The 22,851-nt window shown below is 47.8% G+C and overlaps 1 protein-coding gene across 11 annotated transcripts in view; it reads right to left on the minus strand.

Moving 5' to 3' along the window:
* Positions 1-420: 420 nt before the first annotated feature.
* PUM2 (pumilio RNA binding family member 2) overlaps positions 421-22,851 on the minus strand; it is an 88,170-nt gene continuing 65,739 nt past the window's right edge. For 4 of the 11 annotated variants that reach the window (XM_072647556.1, XM_072647140.1, XM_072647224.1 and 1 more), the window contains 8 exons: positions 13,792-14,059; positions 10,817-10,946; positions 7,312-7,446; positions 6,712-6,849; positions 6,198-6,323; positions 5,219-5,340; positions 3,925-4,117; positions 421-3,175 (listed from right to left, as the gene is read on the minus strand). In XM_072647556.1, the coding sequence (XP_072503657.1) occupies positions 3,044-3,175; positions 3,925-4,117; positions 5,219-5,340; positions 6,198-6,323; positions 6,712-6,849; positions 7,312-7,446; positions 10,817-10,946; positions 13,792-14,059 (1,244 nt within the window). In that variant the 3' untranslated portion in view covers positions 421-3,043. Of the gene's footprint in view, positions 3,524-3,924; positions 4,118-5,218; positions 5,341-6,183; positions 6,324-6,711; positions 6,850-7,311; positions 7,447-9,747; positions 9,926-10,816; positions 10,947-13,791; positions 14,060-22,851 lie in introns of those variants that run through there. The other 7 variants (XM_072647702.1, XM_072647358.1, XM_072647634.1 and 4 more) reach the window with 5 other exon arrangements.

Genomic DNA, 22,851 nt, shown 5'->3' on the forward strand with positions numbered 1-22,851 from the left:
GATGGTCTACACAGAGTGATGAGTAATTCTGGGGAAACCTGCAGGAACAAGGCTGGATCAAGGATGGCTTCAGGTAAGAGGCCCCTTTTAGGTGCATAGGTGGGTAGAAGAGCTTTTAACAGCAAGGGGAAGGGAAGCTCTGCTTTGCTGAGAAAGGAATGCTGGCTGAGGGCAGGGATGGAGCATGCTGGAAGAGAGAGGGCACGAGGCTGACCTGGAGACACGCCCATCTCCTGAAAAGTTCGGGGGTGGGTGCAGCTCACAGTAGCCCTTCTGCTTCATCTCCAGGTAAGATGAGACCAAAATAGGAATGATCCATGGTCCCCCCAAAGCAGGGAAATTGCTGTGGATTTGACAAATTAACCACCTTCAGTCAGTGAAAGGCAGCCTGTGTGAAAAGTCAGTCGTATTGGTACCAGATTCAATGAAACCACTTTATTAGTACTGGAGACACAAGGCTCCAGAGGAACTCAGCTGTCCCTCTCCACAAACAACGCCCTCCTCCCCCCCATTACAAAATGATTTACAATGGTTTTCACCCTACCCCCAAGTCCTGGGAAGCCTACAAATGGGCACCTCACAGGGTTAAGTGAAGCATCAATAATTTGCTTTTATCTCCCTAGGGAAAAACACAAGACCAGGTTTATTTCATACAATGTTATTCACACTTTTTCATTTCTAGTTTATACAGAATATACAAATACGTGAATAAAACATTATTCCATATGAACCAAAAGAAGCCAGGACTTATCAGACTAAACAAACTGGTCCATAAACAATGCTCAGGTGCAAAAGTTGAATGGTTCTACCCAAACAAACTTCCCCTTCAGGCCTTACCCTAACTCCCTCCCAGATGAACACAAAGGCATAGGAGGGGGGTGGGGGACAGGAAGCCTCGTTACTAGGTAACAAGGTAATCCTCTGATGTTCCACTGAAGTTTTAACAGGTGTTCACCGAATGGGCCAACATCTGGACCTGAGGGGTCTCAGACGGATTCTTTTCTGTGAACAGACATACCCTGACTATGTCTCTTGTCCTTGGGGAAGGAGAAGCGGCCTACACACAGCGTCCCATGGGGCTCATGATCAAGTCCCAAGAGCTGTGATCAGAGGATAAAACCCCATGAGGAGGCCAGTGTCCCTCCCTAGGACTGGCATGGGTGGAGATGACCAATAAGCTCTGCACTGTGGTGATCGGACTGTGCTCACCCAATGCTCCCTAAGCCAGCACAGAGAGAGGCCAATAAGAACTGGCTGAGTTCTATGTCTTCTTCACAAGTGTACTACTCAAACACGTTCCTGACATCCTCAATCCCTGCTGTCAGTCCAGACTCATGATACACATGATTACAAAGACACTTGTCTACACGCAGGATTGCCCCAGGAGGGCTCCTTCTCCCTTTGACATGATCTAATGACCGCGATGGCACAGAACCGAGAGGGGCTGACAGAAATGTTCATACAAAACACTGACTTCAACAAAATACAGAGCGCTTTCTTTATCTTTCAGAAACGGAATATACAAAGCAAGCTTTTTTTTCCAAAATATTTCCATAGGCAAAGGATTAAAAACGACTTTAATTATACACATATGGTCACAATTCTGCCTTAAAAAGCTCCTTGGGAAATGTACATAAGGCCTCTTGTAAATGTACATCATCTTCGTGTTCCTGTTACAATGTCCAACGTCCAGAGAAAACAAGGGTATTTTACAGGTCTGCTCTGACTTGGGAAGCTCTTCAAAAATACAGGGCTCTGGACTCTTCTGTACAAAGGAAAAAAATCACACCACGTTTGGGAAGGTGGAAGAAGCCTTGGCTTCCACAGTGAGCCACCTTCTCAGCCCAGAACTTTCCTAATAGTTGGATCAATCCAATTCTCAAAATGTGTGCAGTAACAGAACTGACAGCTATGTCATGAAACAAAACTGACATTTCTCACAACACATAAAAGAAATCTGGTTCAGACTTCTGAAACCATATAAAGATAAAACTTTTTAAAAATCACTCTTGATTTGGAGAAATAAATTTACATTATACAACACTATATGTCAGGGCAAAAGGGCTGGGGATCTGAATATACACTAAAATGCAATTTTCTCCCCTCCCCCCCAGGGTTAAACAAATGACATTTACAGCATGAAGGTTTACAAATGTACATCTGTACAGCCAAGAAAAGCTTCAAAGTCTGCGATAAACATCGAACCCAGACCGGCCGTCAAACTGTAAACTGACACCTAAGAGCTACACGCATACAATGCATATATTTATAGGAAGCAGAGAAAGCTCTCTGATTATGTCCTCATGCTTCAGGGCCGCCTCCAGACGCGCAGCTGCCCCTGCCCGCGGCCCGCCTGCCCGCGGAGGGATCAGCATCCATGATTTCACTCGGCCACACTTCCAACCACCACACAGATAAGCAGACACAGCATATCTTCTACGCAGGGCAGTGTCTATAAATAAAACCAGCTTCACAGCACAAGAGGGAAGCCTTCCTCTTCTCAGACCATCCCTGTTCTTGTCCTCACTCAGTTACTGGGTAACAGGCTGTGAATTACCAAAATACAACTTAACTTCCTTGGTTAAATATTAATCATATTTATGCAGGTGATCGTCAGTCTGGTATAAAAGACTTCACAGAAGGGGAAATAAGGACCATTATTCTATATACATTTCTATAAACCTGTTGTGCTATGGGATAGTAGACCTACCAGATTGCAAGCCAGTTTATTAAAAGAATACTGTACTTTTTCCTTTTAAAAACTATTTTTTTGTGACTTTACAAGGTAAAAATTTACAAAATATGTGACAGCTATTTTGGATACAATTACACCATATACAGGCATTCTGTGCTTGGCCAGCAATCCAATCTGATAGGTCTTTAATCGGGGCTGGAGATATTCTCTCGTTCACCCCCCAAAATATACACAAGAACCTTAAAAAATGTACAAAGGGATGAATCAAGTCAATAAATAGGTCTGCTTCACAAAAACTGCCGCCTTCAGAGCTCAGTTGCGTTTTGCTAATTCACCGGAGGTGCGCCCCTACAGCACCCCATTTGGGGGGCCGCCGACAGGCCCCAGCTCTGGGCTGTTTCTCAGGTAGTACTTTTCCAGCTTGACCAGTATGTGCTTCCCGTACGTATACTTGCGCAGAGTAGTGACGTGGGGCCGGATCTGTGGTTGAGAAAGAAACAACTGTCACCGTCCCGGAGCCTTCTCCAGACAGCTGTGATGTCCGGGATGTCCAGCATGAGGGAGCCCTGGGAGAGTCTCATGGTGGGCTGCCTCTGCCCCTCAGGACAACTTAATGAGCGGATGACCCTTGGAGCTCCCCCAGGGCCAAAGCGCTGGAGGCACTGGGGAAAAGCCTTGGCTTTCCAACCTAACTCTGCCCCCAGGGTCCATGAGATCTTTCAGTCTCATCGAGCCCCAGGCTCTTCCTATGGACACAAGCCTAGGTCCCGAGCTGGAAGGAACTTGGCAGGACACGAATCCAACACCTTCGTTCTACAGAGGAGGAAACTGAGGAGCAGAGACGTGAGATCACCTGCTCAGGGTCACACACCTAGTCATGCCTGGGGCTCAGCAGCTCTGCCCTCTCCCCAGGCCTGCTCTTCTCTGCCAGCTTTCCAAGGAAGCTCCCTCAGATGTCTGGCAGCATCACTCAAAGGTCCGGGTGAGGAAAGACATAAAATTACTCATGCAAACCCAGCCCCTCTCTCCCTGCCAGGCACCATCTTCAGCCCTCCTCTCTGGAGTGGGCCCCTCTTTCCAGCCTGGCTGCACATCCCTCCCTGCCAGGCTTACTACAAGCCAGGCCAGAGTCCTACGCAGGGTGGGACGGCCCAAGGCCTGGAGGCTTTGGCACCATCTCATCGCAGGATGCTGTCCTGTCCCCCTGACCCATGGAACCCAGGGCCTACCTTGTGCATGAGGACCTTTCGTTGAGCAGGCTCCGCCATGTCGATCATCTTCTGGACGACATAGTTGGCATACTGGTCCTTCATCATGGTGTATAAGGCACTGTGAGGACCGTCATTCTGGCAGCAGACCTCGTCAATAAGCAGGGCTCGCTCAGCACGAGATGCGTGTGACACACACTTCTCCACAACGTTGCTGACCAAGAGAAGATGGCAGGCAAGGTTACTGTTTGTGAGGCTGATCACGCCACCTCTTGCTTCCTTCCCTGGCCCTCCAAGCCAAGGCTTCCTTTAACAGATAGCTAGCACCATACTCCCTAGCCCTGGGCTTGGCTACCTTCTGGCCAATACCAAGTAGCCCATCCTGGATGGTCGAGAGCAAGTTCCCCAACCCTGGATGTCTCTGATTCTTACAAACACAAAAACAAAAACAGATCTGAAAATAACAGCAGAAACAAATAGCCAATGGAAATGTTCTGAAGTAAATGCCATGCACTACACAGCAAGCTCATCCCAGAAAAGAATCCAGGTTGGGAGGCCACCTGGGCTGCTTTGGTCAGAGGACTTAGAATCCCACGGACGTGCACTCACAGAGGTCTCTCTCACAAAAGAGATCTCTCCACTGAGATTAAATTGCTTTCTCAAATGATGTTATTTCAAAGGGAAAATAATCTGCTTTTGTAAACAAATAATCAGGAATCTCTACTCCCCAGAGCAAGGGATACACCGAATCCCCAGGGAAAGCTTGCCCTGCCCAAAACAAAGGTGCCTGAAAGCCTGGGACTGCAGAACCAGGACCTTCAAAGCCAGCCCGTGAAGCTGCAAGGGAACAGTGCTGGGAGTGTCTCACTGCAGCTCCTGCTCTGCAACTTGGGTTTCCATCCCCCATAGTGATGCGCACAAAACTTGAGCTTTCTGGCTAATGTCGTGCAGTCTTAGGAATCATATTGCCAAAGTACAAAAGCTGACACAAGTCAGTGAGGGCAGGAAGTGCATGTGAGTTGGGCGGCCTTGATCTAGGCCTGCCTCTGGCCCCAGAGCGCAGCAACTTCCCTTAGCCCAGCAGTGCTCTAGCTTTGTGGTCTCAGGACTTCAACATTTATCATAGCAGAAATGAAAATATCTTGAAAATAATTCTACCCTCAGAGACTGCACTTTGAGAATGGGTCTTAGTGAGTCGTACAAGAGCTGTCCATCTCTACGTACAGACACTCCACACTAGGAGCTCCGCTGCCCTACCTGACGAACCCCACGACATGAGGGAGACTTTGGGTACTTGAGAATACTGCAATGATACCTGGCAAATTTGTGCTGGCTGAGGCTCAGGACCTTGCCTCGGATCTCGGACACAATTTTGCTTTTGTCATCAGGGCGGCCGTGTTCCAGAACATGCTGAATAACATAGTTTCCATATTGATCCTAAAAACAGACAGAGTCGCCGATGCCTCAGTCAGGGGTCAGGGCCTGAGGCCCAAAGTCCAAAGCCATCCTGGGCATGGCCCACCCACCTCTCCCATCAACCCCTTCCTTGGGTTGACCCTGCTGGGCCCCACCTAGGTCACCTCCCTGTGAAACCCCTAGAGGAAAGGCCTCCACCCCATCACCCCGTGACTCTTTCCCTCTCTGTCTGCCCCCAGTCCCCCCTGAACCTCAGCAAGGGCATGTCTCCCACCAGCTTCAGAAACCCAGTGTTCCTTCACTAACTTCTGTGCGCCAAGACACAAAGAGTGGCACATGATAGGCCCTGCTGCAAAAAATCTGACACCTTATGGGGGGGAGAGCAGAAACATGCATAAATCAAGTCATTTTAGGGGAGATGGTCAAGGGTCAAGGCAGGTTTCTTGCAGGAGGTGGCTTCTGAACCGAGCCTGGAGGAAGAGCAGGGATCCCAAGGTGTTTACAAACAATAAAGTCACCCCTAGCCCCAGCACTCAGGGAGGGGGCAGGGTGACTTTATTGTTTGTGGACTCAGGCAGCAAAGCTAAGGGGAGAAAAGCACCAGGAAGCCCTGTCTGGAAGGGAATGTGCTCCCTCCTTCCTGGGGGATGGGGAAGGGGCAGTGTGCAGCCCTCCAGGATGTCCCTCCTGGCAGTGTCCCTTGGCCTCAGCCTCCCTGTGCAGTGGCAGGGCCTGCTGGCCAACACCTACCATGCCCAGGGTACAAGTCTTCTTCTCCAGGCCCCTGCTCAAGAACCCTCAGGGGCTCTCTTGGGTTACTCGCCCCTCCCCCAAGGCCTCTCCGCGTGCCCCTGAGGCACCTACGTGGTAGCACCTACTTGGACCAGCTGCTCCGTGTGCTGGTGCAGCTCCTCCAAGACAGGTAGGGTCTGCTCAGCCGTGCAGTGCTCCAGGATGCGCTGGATGACTCGACAGCCGTATGGGTGGGTGGAGAGCACAAACACCTTTAAGCACAGAAGCCAGAACCAAGTTATATTGGGGTATTGGGGGTGACACTGTCCTTAGAAACTGCAAAATGCTTCATCAAGGTGATCTTCAGGACCATCCAGGGAGAGAGGGAGTGTCAGGATCCTCATTTTACAGATGAGGAAACTGAAGCAGGCAGAAGGGTAGCTACATGGTCATGGAGTGTCTGAGGCTAGATTAGAACTCTGATCTCCCTGACTCCAGGCCCAGTGCTCTGGTGGCCTAATGGGCACAGCTGACTGAGTCCCACTACGCTGTGAGAAAAGACAAAGGGAAGGTCCGGGGAAACCAGGGAAGCCTTTTCTGAACAGAGCAGGGTGCACCCCCAAGCACTGGTACAAGCTGCGCCCAGGCTGCAGGTGTTACCTGTCCTTTAAAAGCATCGATGATGAACTGCAAAGCCTGAGGCTGCACACACTCAATGCACTTCTGAACCACGTGGTTCCCATTCTGATCTTTCACGCACTTGAGGACATGGCCATCCAGCTCCTTAACCATCTCGTTCTGTAAAACAGTCACTCATTCACCCCCACACAGCCAAAGGGGCTGATCCCACGAGGCCCAAACACAAGGCCTACGACACTCCAGAGGGCAGTCCCACCCAGGCGAAGGGAGAGCTGGGATAGCCAAATGAATCCAAATGCAATAAAACCCAGATCCCGGTGCATTTTAAACTAAGTCAATCTGCGGCCCTGGGGACCCTCCCATCCAGCTCAGCGGGACCTACATCTTCCTGTATTTGACCCCCAGACCAATGACAATAAACATATCACTACTGACTGACTGGAAGAAAACGCCATGGGAATAAATTGACCCGGCTTCCAGAACTGTAAATGCCGGTGACTGTTCTCATGCCACTTTAGAAGACTGGACAGTTTGTAAAAATCATCTCTTATTAACCGACTTGGGAAAAAAGGACTTTTTAAGGCTATTCAAAGACAATGAAAAGATGGGGTTATGACTTACAATTACCTGCTGGTCAGGGGAAATCGATTCTAATGCTTTCTGAATGACCCGGCAGCCATACATTTGCAAGGCCAGTGGCAGAACATGGCCTCGTATTCGGGTAGCGAGGGCAAGTTTCTGATCCAGGTTCCCAAACTATAAGAAAATAAACGCTCTGTGGCAGTGAAACAGAATCTGGCAGCTTTCCCCAAGCATTTCATCTCAGTGACCCAACGAAGGAGGAGAGGGCCAGTTTTAAAACTGAGAAAACTGAGGAGGCTCCAAGTTGCTAAGGCCAGCTATGCCCAAGATATGCAGTTGATGCTCTCCCGGGAGAGCACCGAGACCTTGCCAGACTGGAGGCTTCACTGAACCAAACCAGCCGCTGCTAAGAACTCAATCTGAATTAATGATCATTTCAAGCACCAAAGGGTAGAAGAGTCAAGAGGGAAAATCAGTTATAGGTCCTCTCTCTTCTTAAATGGGGCAAGTCTGGCAAGAGGACGAGAAAGCCAGCTGCTGGCCCTGCCTGCACTCCTCCCCGTTTGGAGAGGAATGACAGGACAGCCACCTTGGGAAGGATGGGGCTGAGGCTGGGTGGGGATGCACCAGCCAAGAGTATAAAACAGAATAAAGGTCAGGGAACTAAGGATGGAAATCAAGCATGGCTTAGGCCTGTAAAAAGTGTCCACAAGGAGGAAGAAAAAGGAGTCTTAAAGCAAGGTTCAGACCTCTGCTTCAGTAAGGGCATGATGGAACGTTGACAGCAGCAGAGGGAGGCAGAGATTTCAATTCCTTTTTTCTCATCTGTTCCCACGTTTTCACTGACAGAACTCGTGGCCAGCAGGGAGGCGATGGCCACTGTAAGTAAGGAGGCCATCGCCTCTATGGGTCTATCATTCCCATCATGTCTCCTGGCTGGGGATACCCCCCAACATTTGGCTCTGGGCCCCCTTCTCTCTGCCTCAGTCGCTTAAGGGAGTGGTTTAATGGTGACTTTAGCGCAGCTGCCTCACAGATCAACATTAGTTCCCTGACTGCCTCTGGGACTCCTCAACTGGAGGTTATTTATTAGCCTTCCCTCTCCCAGGTTGGTCTTAGCATCACTATCCCCATCCATCACCCTCCCCTCTGCACACCTCTCACATGGGACCCCCTCCCTCCGCTCCCAAGGCCACCATCTTAGTCTGGGCCCCCATCCCCTCATGCTTCCATTACAGCTCTCCAGCCTCAAGTCTTTCTGTGTTCTAGTTCATTTGACATGCAGCTGACAAAGTGACAGACCGCAAGCACAGAGCTGATTGTGCCACTCCCCATTGCGGCTTCCAAGCCCTTCCCCCTTAGTATGCGAGGTCCTGGCCCAGAAGGGTCCCTCCATTCTTTGTGTCCCACTGCCTGGCAGGGGCTACTCCCCTGAGCCTGGGGTGCCAGAAGATTTCATATTGGACCTTGGAGTTTGGGAGCCACTGGAGCTTAGTGAACAGATGGGAAACAAGGTCAAATCAAGGCTTTGGGAAAACCATTCTGTCAGCAAAGCGCAAGATGGACTAGAGTAAGAATGGAGCTGAGATGGGCAGACTCTCCAGCACGCTGGTCCAGGCAGGAAGTCACGGGGTGGTTGTACCAGGGTGGCAGCAATGTGAGGGGAGAGAAAGGGGAGAATGTGAGATATAGAAGATGGAAAGAAAGAGAAGAACTTGACCACTGATTGGATGTGGAGGGGAGGGGGAAGGGGAGAAAGAAAAGCTGAGGGTAATGCTGAGGCTGGAAACATGGGTGACCAGAAGGATGTAAGGAGGAGGGGAGGGCTGTGGGAGAACAAGAATGAGATCAGTTTTAGACATGCTGGTTAAATTGTCTACATCGAGTTGGAAATGCCCAATGACTAAGAATGAAAGTTGAGAAAGAAGCCAAGGCTGGACAATTAGATCTGAGAATCAGCAGCAAACAGATGATAAATGAACCCCCAGGATCCACTAAGATAACCAAGTGAAAAAGTACAGAGAGGGAGAGCCCAGGACAGACCCTTGGGGGTATGCAGATCCAGAAAAAGGTGTTGCAGAAGAACAGCCAGACAGGCAGAAAGAGAATTAAGAGAAAGGTCTGAAAAACCCAGAGAGAAGAAAGAGCCCATCCAGGTGAGAAGGGTCCTTCACCATGTTAGGGCTGAGGAAAGGCCCCAAGCACTCTCCTGCAGGGACGGAAAGGTTGTGCCTGCAAGGCACCAACTTGGGCAGGCCCTATGGGCGACTGTCTCGGCTGCAGAGCTTAGGCTTAGTAACTGACTGGACTGTGTACCTCTCTGAGAACCAACCTGGCTGGGGCTTACTGGCAGTCCTTGAAAAGCATGTCTTTCACTGGAAATCAAAACCCACAAGTAGCTTGGAGAAAAGTGTAGAAAGGTTTTGATTTGTTATCCATGGATGAAATCATAGTAATGAAAATACTTCTGACAGGAAAGTTTGAAATGAATTTATTTACAAGCTGAAATAGCTGTTATGGTTTTGGCTTAAAGGGGGTAGAACTGATTTAAGCAGGAAGCCAGTCATCTTTCTATGCTCCTATCCCCAAGGTCCTCAGGAGCGAAGGCCTATCTGGAACTGTTCATGGGCCTCAGACCGGCTTAACTCCATCACTGAAAAAGAGAAGAGGCTGTAACTCTGTCCCCCATCCCCCGTCCCCACGATTTTAACCTCTGCTTTTCCCAGTCCCATCTGCAACGATCAAAATTTCATCACTAAGACAAGAATGAATAAAAAAGTCAAGAAACAATTCACTGATCAAACTGAGCCCACACAGACGCCTGAGAGGATCACGCTGTGACCGGCATTTCTTTTTGTAAAAATAGATGGACAATCTAGCTATTGAGGAATGTCAAAAACTTTCACCATCTAACAACTAGATGATTTAGAAAGGGTTTCTTCTGTCCTCTCCATTTTAAAGCATCCTTCAAGAGCTAAGTCTGACTCATTTCTGAATGGTTTGCGATCTGTGATGCAGACCACCAACACCCTCTTGCTGCGGTGAGCCAAACCCCTAGACATGACGAGCCCAGTTCTGCTCCTGGCCGCTTAGGCAGGTTCAGTCCAAGAAACAACCCAAGCGGAGTCACCAGCACCGGCCACAAGGGTAAAGAACAAAGCTGGAAAAGGCCAAGAACTCAGCACACACCCCCTCCCCCCACAAAAGGGCAAGGAAGGGGGAAAGGGAAGGGCACAGCTTAGGCAAGGCTCACAGACTTTTGTGATGCTGACATGTGACCCTGACCGATCCAAAGCTAAAGAGGTTTCTGGATACAGGCACATCGTCATCTGCTATGCCTACGTAAAAATTCTTAGGCAAAGACCACCAGAGATGGAGACAGAGATGGGGGGAGGGGAAGAAGACAGACAAAATAAGAAGGTGAGTCCATCAGAAACCAAATGATCCCCTAAAGACTTAGAATCCTTGGGGAATAAGATACAAAGTAAAAACACCCAGAACGCATGGATGGAATCACCACTGCTACAATGGGGCACATGCTTACCTCAAAAAACTTCTGAATCACGTAGTTGCCAAAAACATCCGTCATCAGTTGATAGGCTGCCTGCAGAATCTCATTAAACACCATCTGGCGCTCCGTCGGTGTAGCTCGCTCTAGCTTCTGCTGTATGAATCTACGTGGAACAGAAATTTCAAGGCCATCTGTAGCTAACAGGAAACTGTGATCACTACCAATACCTGTCTTTCTGAGAGGGGTCTCTTAGAATACAATCTGCTCACTCTGAAGGAGGAGCTTCACAGAAAGAAGAGCACACGTGCCTACAGCCACATGGCTAAATAAGAGGCTGAGTTCAGGTCTGAACCCAGGTCCTTTGGTTTTCATGTTACTCCACATATTCAAAGAAACCCAGAACTTCAGAGCCAAAGAGTAAAATTAGTAAACACAAATTCTTCCCTCAACCTCTCTGACAAGTGTCTGTCCTGCCTCTGATTGGAAACCTGCCATGAAGCCCGTGTCTCCCTCCGTTGTCACAATTCTCTCTCCTCGGGGCTAACACTTTGCCCAGTTTCTTCAACCAGTCTTCACATGGGACAAACCTAAGGCCCTTCTGCACCTGGCTTTCCTCTTTATCAAAATGCTCCAGAAATGGTCTGGCCACAGGACAAGATAAAGAGTTGAAAGGAACTCCCCAAAATTCATCTAATCTAACAATGATGAAGAAACCAAGACCTTTTACCCAAATCCAGCCTCACCTCCACTGCATCCTGTCCATATGCCCCGTTCTATAAATCACGTCCTTCATGAGACAGGCAGAGATGGCAGCAGAGTGATCACAAATGTTCCGCAGGTATCATCTCTCATTCAGAGCACTACCTAAGCCTACTGCCTTCATTCTGGATTCCTGACACTGATTTTTTTCAGAAATGAATAACATGAGGCTTATCACTCTGGGTTTGTTTGTTTCTTTCTTTGGCTAAAATCTTGATAAACTATGTCTATGACATTTGTCAATGGAGGCGGCCCAGCCTGTGCGGGCCCTCCATGATCCACCAGGAATCAAAGTCAAATCAATTACTCATCCCATTCTTTCTCCTTAGTGGGTACACTCGACAAGATGAGTCTTTCTCTGGTTCTGTGGTGTCTTTGCCTCCCCCCACTCTTTGTGCTGGTGCTCCAAGGCACAGACCATGACATCCGAGACTCTGTCAGCCTTTCCAGTGTTGCCTTCCTCAGGGCCAGTGTCCAGGTAAAGAGCCAGGCTACATGTTCTTGGCTCCACGGACAATGCTTTGCTTTCCACTAGACCTCCTCCCCCTACCTCAGAAAAGACTGTTTTTATTATTTTACTCTCTGATTTTATCTGTAGATGAATACCTGGAGCTTTACAGTACACTGACTGGATGAAATACAGTAAATATATCCCTGCCCCAAAGAGCTCACATTCTAACAAGGGGGACGTGCATAAAAAGCCCTCTACAAACAAAGCATAAACAGTGTAAATGGAAGGACATCTCAGAAGCATCAGGCAAAGGCAGGACAGAGTGCAGGGAAATGGGCCGAGTCTCCAAGGGAGCCAGAAAGACTGAGCGGGGGGGCTCACACAAGGGCCTCTCACACACGAGGGGCTGCTAGTAGAAAGGTACAGACATACAGGACATGGCTTGTGTACAGCGGAGTCAAGTATAAAAACGACCAGAACACTAGGAAGGGGCCCCCAGTCAGGTTCTGGTCCGCCCAACTCTACAGAGGAACATGCAGGACTGGAATTTCAATGCAGGTCTTTCTACCTGAAATCCAGCCCTTTCTCACCATGCCATGGAGGCTATGAATTCACAAAGTTCAGAAGAGAGACAGAACACAGACTTTATTCAGCTCTTTTCTGACCCAGATGACTTCTTGGTTGTTTTTTGTTTGGGGGGGAGGAGGAAGGAGTCCTCTGAGCCTGATTTCATCTGAGTAAGAAAGCCCAGATGTGACTGACCCCTAAATGTTGATTCAGGGTTTTCTGGGAGACTGAGAGGCTGCTTTGCCCACCCTGTGCTAGAGCCTTCCCATCACCACAGTAAGACACAGTGATGTGGTCTGTGACCTCTGACAACGCAGGACAAGTACCCCCACTGTCAAAGGCAGGTCTTGAACCCAGCCCTATCCAACTCCAAGGTCAATCCTTAGCCTCTGGATCATCATAAATGCACAATCTGGGTAGTAACATGGATCACTATGCAGAAATGGCACCAGCCAATCTCACACATGAACTTGCCTGATTCATACGTATCAACTGAAATGTCACCTTAATTCACCTTTAGGGAAGAAAATTACAGACATGTCTCTGACATTTAGAGGCTGGATGACCTGGGGCTGGGCTGCACCCACACTAGTCTAGAACACAGCCTGCATTTCTTTCTCCTATGCCCATTCCACCCCCTCCAAAAGAAACTAAACCAAACCAGAACAGCCCAACTCTAGGTTTGGCTCCCAGTCTAAATTTTTAAGAGCTCTACTTCAATTATCTGGAGAACATTTTAAATGTCACCCCAAGCCCTAACGTTGACATTTCAGGCCGCCCAATCACTTTCCAGGGCTGTACAGTTACAGTCAGGAATGGGCAGCGGACAGCACTGAGCAAACCAAAGCCACTTCAGCTCCAGCACATATTAATTGGCATTTGTTTCTCATTTTACCTTCAACTTTAGGGTAAATCCTGATCTCCCCAAGCCACTAAAACAAATAAACCCAAGGTAAATGCCAAGGAGGGCATCGAGCTACCAAGAGCAAGGGTAAGCAGACAATATCTCAGGGCAGCTTTGGACCAGGGGCTCTTCATACAATTTCACACATCAGATTTTGGGGGGAGGAATGCAGGCCCATCCTTGGAGAATGCAACAAAAAGGGCGATTTTGGAACCTTCCAAGTCAGATCAAACCAGGGAGCAGAATCTGGGCCTGACCACCCACCTGACTGCTTTGGAGCCTGACACAAGCAAACAAGCACATGTGAGGATGAGCTGAGACACTCACCTGGAGCCGTGCTGGTCTTGGGAAAACTCTACTATGTGCCCCATGAGGTCTCTGAGCTGAAGGTTCGGGAAACGGTTGTTCCGGAAATCTTCTAATAAGCGACTGCGGCCGGAGGGCATGATGTCGGCCCGGCTGTAGCGCAGCCGGGAGGGAGGGAACAGCTGGCTGCTGGAGCTGAAGAGGCTGCACGTGCTGGACGCGCTGCGGTGTTTGGCTTCTGCTCCAGGAGCTGCCGAGATATAACGCCCGCTGCCGTTGGCCAAGCCTCCTACAGCAAAGGGGCTCTCGTCAACTGAGGGTGTCAAAGCATTCCTCAAATACAAGTTTACTGAGAGCAGAGATGCAACGAGCAAATGAACTGCAGGTTAACAGTCCCCAAACTTCATCATGTGTAATAGGTGCAGTCATCAAAAAGGAATACGAAAAGCAAGAGGGAAATGAACTTGCAGAAAATATGCAGAGGCTCCCATTCTAGCCAAATCCCAGCAGCTGAGCTAAAAGTGTGCCTGGCAAAGTCTTGGGGAATGGAAAGTGCCAAGAAGGGCAACAGGGGCTGGGCTAAGTACTCAGGGCAGACAGGATCAGGGACTTGCCTAGGGAGGGTCCAATCCCCGTTCAGCCTGACTTCAGGCCCAGCACTGTGTGCTCTGTGGCTCCCTCTAGTGGCCTGACAAGCAGCTCAAGCTCACAAGCAAGACTTCAAGAGCCCTCCAGTCTCAATGTTCCAGCCCCTTCAGTGTGGAAGCTATTTCTCAGATAGATCCAACACCCCCTTGCATAAAGAAAACAAAGGGGACCAAAATCGCGGTACAGATCAGGCTTCCTTGAGGGAATCAGACAGAATCAGGTCACTGGTGACACTAGTCACTTAAAAAAGAACCCATAGTGGGTGGACACATTAAATGTGAAGGGTTAGTGGCAATAATGAGTTTCTAATCTTAATTCTGAAAAATAGGCTTCTTCTGCAACCTCATACTGTTATGGACATCATACAGACAACGTGATCAACATCAAAAACTCCTCTGGGCAAAGGAATGAACTAAGAAGTGCTAATTTCAGGTCCGTTCAGAACAAAGTTGAATGGCCGTCAGCACTAGGACATCAAAGGGGGAAAAAGCACTTGACAGTGTCCTTTTAAATAAATAAACCTTACAGAAAATGGGAAAATAGGGATTTAGGAGCAGGGTTTATTTTTCTAAGGCCAGATTATGAAAAGTCTGCAGAGAATCTTTCCATCCCCTGGGGACGGGGCAGTCCAGTTAAAACAGACCTATGTGTTCATGTCACCATGACACAAACCATTTCCCTGCTATCCAGTCACATAAAAAAAGCTCGTGTGTCAGGGGCTGCAGAAGGCCACCCCCAGAAGGGCCGGGGAAGAATTTCACCTTCTCCCCTATCACAACCAAAGCATCTTCAAGTCCCCATTTTAAAGCCTATAGAAAGACTCCCATGTTGCTTGGTTCCCTAGGAATCAGCTTGTGATTCTCATCGATGGCCCCCACTGACTAATTTCCTCCCTTTTCCTTCACCCCTGAGAAAGAATCCATACATATTCTATGACCTTCATACTGTTCAAGTCAACTCCCCCCATAACTGCTTCAGCTCTCCTTGGCTCCTGGACTAAATGCAAACAGCTGCTATCCTGCATCCTTCATCCTTCCTTCCAGGAGTGGGTGCTAGATACTCTCTAAGTCACCCCAAAGTATTAGAATCCTCTACTACAATGACCATTTTGAAGATGGAAACCCCGCCCATCATCTCCAATCTACCATTCAGTGTGGTATATGAATACCCTTCTCTCAACTTGCACGATGAACTGAATTCATGCATCACCATACCCCTCTGATGAGGTTTTCTCAGCCAAGCCTCCCACCCTAAGTAGAATTCCCTCTACTGCCTTAGTGAACCTAATTCCCATGAATCCCTTCCCTCAATCCACAGCTTCTCCCACTTAAATCCTTTACTTCCTCTAGAAAGGCAACTGTGGCTCATTTATTTGACTTGGATTTATACACTCAGAGGCCACCAGCAGTATTTTCAGAGCTGTAAGTCACCTTGATGGTCACACAGGAATGGAAAAAGCTGGAGTCCAAGTTCAGTCCAATATCTTCCTTTCTGCATTGAATAAATCAAGGCGAAGAAATAGCTGAAGTGACTTGCTAAAGGCTACACAAGTAGTGTGGTACTGCTGCAGTATGAATCCAGACCCAGTGTTCAAGGTCACGAAGCAAGGTGGTGGCAGAGCTCAGATCTCCCCCAACATCACAGACTCCTGGTACACTAAACACAATTTGCAGAATTCTTCATGGGGATGCTGCTCTGTGGGGGGCATACACGTGCATGCATGCACGCGCACTTCCTATACTATATATGGATGTTTTACTTCTTCAATTAAGGCTACAAATTTCTGGGAGACAGAAGGTATTGTTTCTAATTCACCATTTACATTTTAAGAACCTGTTCATTTTAAAAATTCATTTAATCACATGAAATGATTAAAAAGACAACGCACTAACAACCAAGTACCCACAACTCACTCTCAGGGACGCCTGGGAGGACTTTGTGTGACTTAAGCTCCTACTTTCACTGTGTACCTAAAGGACTGCCTCCAACATGCCCTAAGGCAATTTTTCAAGAAGCCTCCATGCCCCTACTTTTTTCATGAAGTAGACGTGTTTGGGCAAAACTGGCTGTCAGGAACAAACTACATTTCTCCATGGCCATTATAAATAAGACATATGCTCCTATATTAAAAGTCTTAAAAAAGTTCATGGAAAGTTTTACATTAGGGAGATGCTCAAGCAGTTAATGGGCTGGCTTTGTACAATCTCTTCAGGTCCAAGAGAGGATTTTGAGTTGAAAGAGCCATGAAGGGATACTCAACTCTAACTTCATCATTCTACAGACAAAGAAACTGAGATCCAGAAGGGAAAAGGGACTGATTCAAGGCTGTGGTCTTGGATAGAAAAGACTGACCAAGGACAATGCGGAGATTATGAAAACGGGCTGTATGGGACAGAGTGGACGCAAAGGAGCCCCACCTAGCAGACGGCTGATACAGAACAAGACTCTGGAAAAGAGAGGAGGGCTGCCTGCATTCTGGAGTTGATCTGTACCCACACCCAAACTGGAGAAGTCAGGAGGGGGCAGGGACTGAGGATTTGGGGCACAATCTGGGGCTATCAGCATCGAGGATGATGCACAGCAACCTGACAACGGCTCATTTCAGAATTACTCCTCCTCCAATCCTGCCCATGTCCCAGCTCCTCTCTATGGAGGGAAGAGGGAAGGTGGAGGAGGAACAAATGTCTGCTGAGGTGAGGAAGCTTACCATCTAGTCAGGAACAGGACGGGTCGACACATGACTACAAGTCAGCCCAAAGCCCCTGGGTCTCACCTCAAGGAAGTTACCATCTAAGCCAGGGTATACCAAGCACAGACAGGGGAGTGCCAAAAGAGATGCCATGATAAGGCCAGAATCCATCTGTGAGGTGGCATTGACGCCAACCCATCTACCTGTGCGCAAGAAGGGCCATGACAACGCATCCCAAGTGGGCTTGAGAGGCTCGAGGGGGAGGGGCCTCCAACCCCCTCCAACCATCCCAGTGCCCAGGCCCTCTCTTCTCTCTGCTGACCAGCCCCAGATCACCTCTCCTGGACATTCACCACCCATTTCACTCCCCCCCCCCCACGCTCCCCACCCCAAGTCAGCAAGTATGGACAAACTGGCTGCTGTGCTTGGTCCTGGGGATTGCAAGGAATCACACAGTGGCAAAGGCAGAAGTAGAAGAAATGTAAGCTATCTAGAAGGCAGCTTGGGTGGAAGGGTACTAGGCTTCAAGATAGAGAGGGAGCTCTGCTGACCCAGACAGAGGCCAGAGAGGGAAGATCACAGAGCACAGTGGGTTTGTGCAGGGCTTCCCAAGCTTCCCAGAGGTGGAGAAGAATGACCTGGTCAAATCAGAGCATAAGAAACTTACTTTGGTATCATCATGGAGGATGGATTGGGAGGGAGAGTCATGCTGAAAGCAATAATATTGGAGAAAGGAAAAGAGAGCCTGAAGCAGGGAGGAGGATTCATGAAGGGAGAGACAAGGCAAGATGGGAGGTATGTCATGGATACAGAAATGGCAAAGTGTGGCAAGAGCTGGCGGGGTGGGGGAAGAGAGAGAGAGAGAGGGAGGGAGGGAGGGGGAGAGAGAGGGAGGGAGAAATGATTACTGATCTTGTAATCAAGAAGGTGGCAGTTTTCAAAGAGCAGCTTTCATTACCCCTCAAAGTCAATCCTTCCAGTGGCTGCCAACCTTCTTGTTAAAGATTATTTTTTAAGGTCTTGCTTTGGGCTGGAGGTTTCTGTTTGCTTCAGCACCGGAGGAGATGGGATTCCCAAGGGCCTCCAATGCCAGTTTGGGGACCCTGGACCCATTCCCAAATCTCATGGTTGTAGAATTTCAAAGATTCTCTATTAGTCCAACCTACACTGATCAAGAGTGTCAAGCATTGTTCAATGCCCTGGGGACACAAATTTACAGATCAATCAGCCAATTCACAAGTGCATCCTATGTGCCAAGCACTGGGCTAACTGAGAGAGCCACTGCACCACTGGGGAGATATATATTCCTAAAGAAATAAAAACCACCCAGAACAGAGGACTCTGGAAATGCCTGTTGAAGGAGAGAAGCGGTCATGTCAGCCAAGCTCTGAAGGAAAGCCAGAGAGGCCGCACACCAGGCAATGCCTGTCCTTCTATCCTGGAGGCAAGAGGAAAGCCCTGGGAGTGGGTGAGCAGCCAACTTCTCCAACTCGGGTTGTATGGAACCCAAGTGAGGAATATAAAAAGCGTTATTTTCCTACCATGTATACAATCCAGTTATTTCCTTTTGAAAGACCTATGATTGTGACCTCTATTTGGATCTCTGCAGCAAATCTCATCTAAGCGCCAGTTCCTATTCCTTATCAGAATACACCCTCCGACAATGCCTGTCACGCCCCAGTTTGTGCCTGTACAGTTACCAGTGCCCGCTCTCCCTTCTGCCACCTGCAGGGCCATACTTTCTACATGAAGCCTTTCCTGGATCACCTTAGTGGCTAGAATTTCCCTCCCACCACGTGATGATGATTTTGCACTTCTCAGAAGGACATGTTAGTTCCTTAAAGACAATTTCTTTTCATGACCTTGCTTCCCCACTGCCTGTCATATCCCAGGTGTCACAAATCAATGACGAGGAGTAATGGGAGGCACCACAGACACCTCATTCTCTCCCTTCACCACTCTAGCAGTCACTGCTGCCAAGGCTGGTTAATCTGATGACCCAGAATAGCTATGGCCTCCATAGTTCTCTCCCCAAGTTTGGATCCTCATGGTCTCACATGAGGATGACTAGATTGCCTCAAGTCAGGAAGACCTAAATTCAAATCCAGCCTCAGATGTTTACTAGTTTTGTGACTCTGGGCAAGTCACTTACCCTCTGTCTACCTCAGTTTCCTCATCTGTAAAATGGGAAAACTTCCCACACTGTTGTCAGAATCCAATGAGATCGTATTTGTAAAGTACTTAGCAGAGTGCTGGGCATACAGTAGGTGCTATAGAAATGCTAACTATTACTATTATTAATCTCTAGGATAAAATAAAAGATGCTTAGCTAGCACATACAAGATACATCATAAATAGTTCTTAAAGTGGAATGAACTCTTTATCTTTCCATCTCTGAGTACACTGTATGAAGAGATATTCCATAAAGCTTTCACGAGTGAAATGCCTATTTCTGGCTTTCCCTGGTCCAGAAATGTCCTTCACATCTCCCACTCTACTGAAGGGACCGGTGCAGGGCACAGTCTTGGAGCTCTGTGGTCCACTCCACTGTTCGATGCTCCCAACTCATCAAGAACCTAAATGTGTGAATGCTGAGGGGACTGGGGAATCCCCGGTGGGAGCCTTCCCACTAATCAGCCTCCGTCCTCCATCCAGTCTCACTATGTTAACACTTAACAATTTATTTTTATAACCAAGTCACTATTTAAACTTATCAATCACCATAACTACATTAACATTCACAAAGAAACTCCAGATTTAAAACCAGAACAAGGCAAAGGCAGTCTTTAATTTTACTAAAAGAGGTACAAAAAAGGAAACAGAAAACCTCATGCACATGGTCAATACCACCTAAAAGTTCGGGCTCAATTCCCATTAAATCCTGAGGCTCTGGAACTCTCCAAGAAAGATTTTCAACAAGGAGAAGCCTTTCAGGAAACAGTGACACTGCCCTACTGCACCCAATTTCAAAGGCTCTCTTTTAACATTATTCAATTAATGCTGGAGTTTAAAACAACTGGTGAGATGACAAAGGGCAGTGATGAGGAGCCAAAGTTTAGCACAATGCCAGGCTGCAGAAATGCTACTGTTAACATTCTTACAGAAGCAGACTTGAAGGACACAAACATGCCAGAAACTGTTTGGAAAGGAATAATGAAAATGACAGACTCTGGAATGAATTATGAGAGTAAAGATGAGAACAGGAAACTGAATGATGGTACCTGAATTAGGTACGATGCCTGGATGGGTAAAGAGCCCTAACACAGGCCATTGGGGATTTCCACTAAGGCTTAAATAAAAAAGCTGAAATGTTCAGTGTCACAGGCAAAATAGATCTGTCTACCGAAAAAAGAGAAGACAAGCCTAGTCCAAAGAGCCGCTTAGCCAGTCAGCCATTAAATGTGACACCATTCAGATCTCCTTTGTTCCCCAAAAGGTAACAGGGATGGGAGGTGGAAAGAACACTAGATCTGGAGTCAGAAGGCTTGGGTTCAAACACAGCTGCCTGCAATCTAGCCATGCAGAGGAAAGCCATTCGCCTGTGCCATGCCTCCATTTACCTACAAAATGAGGGGTTTGCACAAAATGACTTCTGCAGATTCTAAATTCATGAATGGGAGTTGTCCGCTGTCAAGAGAAAATTTCTCAGCAGTTTAGTTAACAGTGGAATAGGTGATCAAAGCAAGTTACAAAAACCCCTCGTTTTCAAAATCACATACTAAGATTACAACGTCCTACACTGTAAGACAGAAAAATGTGCTCTTGCTTCTCAGTCCAACAACCTAATAACGCTAGGTAAGCTACAACCCTCATTTGGATCTGTGGAGCTGAAAAGGGCAGGGATCTATACCTAGGGGGAGTTGATGCTTTCTATCTCATAGGCTTGAAGCCGTTACAACCTTTGATTTAAAAGAATGTTGCCGGCCCCACAGGCCTGACAGAAAGCAGAGTTTGTGAAGCTAAAGAAGTGCTCTCCATATGAGGCTTAAAATACAAAAATAACCAAAGCATGTGAAACCACAGGTATAAAAACAAGCACAACAACACAACTGCAGCGTCTTAGCAGAAAAGAACAACTCAGGGAGAACTAAAGATCTCCGAGATAAAGAAATCAACTGTCACGGCCACTCCCCAAGGCATACCTGACTGAAACCGATAGATATTCGTTCTTTCTGTAGTCAATCTCACTACAAACCGGCCAAGAAGCCAAACCAAAGGTCACCTTCACGTCTTTAACGGTTTATCGAGACCTTTTTCTGTCAGTCGACCATCCAACAGTGATGGCAGCTGCCAGCCTACATGTGACCCTTCCCATGCTACTCTGTCTTCTCATGGCACAATGAGACTGCATGACTTTCTAAGCAGTGGGTGCCCACACCGTTCTCCATTCCCTCCAAGTTCAGTCCGGACCCCTTTACCCCAGTGGAAGCCAAATGTCAGTTCACTGGCTCCAAAGGTGTGGGAAGGAGCTAATCACTTCACTAAATAATTACAAATTCAAAATATGGGGCAGCGAGGTGGGGCAGCGGAGAGAGCACCAGGGCAGGAGTCAGGGGGACCTGAGCTCAGATCTCCGCTCAGACACTTGACACTCACTAGCTGGGTGACCTTGGGCAAGTCACTGAACCTGAACTGCCTCCTCCTGGGTCCTCTCCAGTCGTCATCTGGTCACTGGATTCTGATGGCTCTGGAGGAGAAGGGAGGCTGGTGACCTGCGCGGCTCTCCCTCACTCAAAACAAAATCAAGTGCAAGTCATGTCATCATTTCTCTCACGGCGTGGTCTTCTTCAGAAATGAAGGATGAACACACAAATTCAAAACAGATGGATCACTTCATAGCCCCAACAATGCATCATCAGAGGGTAGTCTTTACACGATACAGACCAGATGCCAAGTGGGAGGTACAAACTCAGTACTGTTTTCATGTGAGTGATGTGGGGACCATTTTCATGCAATTGTTAAAAGTTAGCAATTCTTGTTTTGAAGATTTCCTTTCCTTTTGGCCCCTTATGCAATTGGCACGGACACACGGCACTATATACCTAAGTGTCACTCTTTGGTCACTGATGTTAGATGCAAAGATTTTGAACAACCTCTTCTGCTGACTTTGGTTAGGCCAAATATAGAAAGTCGGACATGCAGGTAGCCAAAATGATCTCTATTTTTAATGATCCACTCTAAGGTTTGAGGGTTCTAACAGAAGGCCAGTCTGGTCCTCTTCCATTTTTTTTACAAGTGGCGTGGTCTTTCCAACTCAGGGCATGCATCTGTTTTGAAATAAGAGTATTCTAAAATCCCCAATTGCTTTCTGCCAGATACTTTCCCATCAATTTCCAGTTTCCCCACCAATTCCTGTCAACAAAGGATTCTTCACTTGCAAATGACCCCTGTCTTTGACTGTATGTAATCCTCCTGCCCTATCAGCTGCTAGAGAATGGCTCCTGCTCCTCGATATCTAGATAGAGTGGAGATCAGATGCTTGGCAGAGACAGGTGACACAAAGATGCCCCCACCCACCCAAAATGAACATCAGAGGTTTGTGCATGACCAAAACCAATGCAACTAGAATAAGGAAACCTGTCAATCTGAGACAGGGAAAAAATCTTTGCATCAAGTCTCTAACCAACAAGGGTAAAAATCATTCCTCATGGTTGAACACATGATTCCTAAAAGAAGAATTACAAACTACTACCCACCATACAAAAGAATGCTCCCAATCACTAAAAAGAAAGCTGTGAATTCAA

Source organism: Notamacropus eugenii, chromosome 1 (genome assembly GCF_028372415.1).
Source record: "Notamacropus eugenii isolate mMacEug1 chromosome 1, mMacEug1.pri_v2, whole genome shotgun sequence".
Taxonomy (NCBI): Eukaryota; Metazoa; Chordata; class Mammalia; order Diprotodontia; family Macropodidae; genus Notamacropus; species Notamacropus eugenii.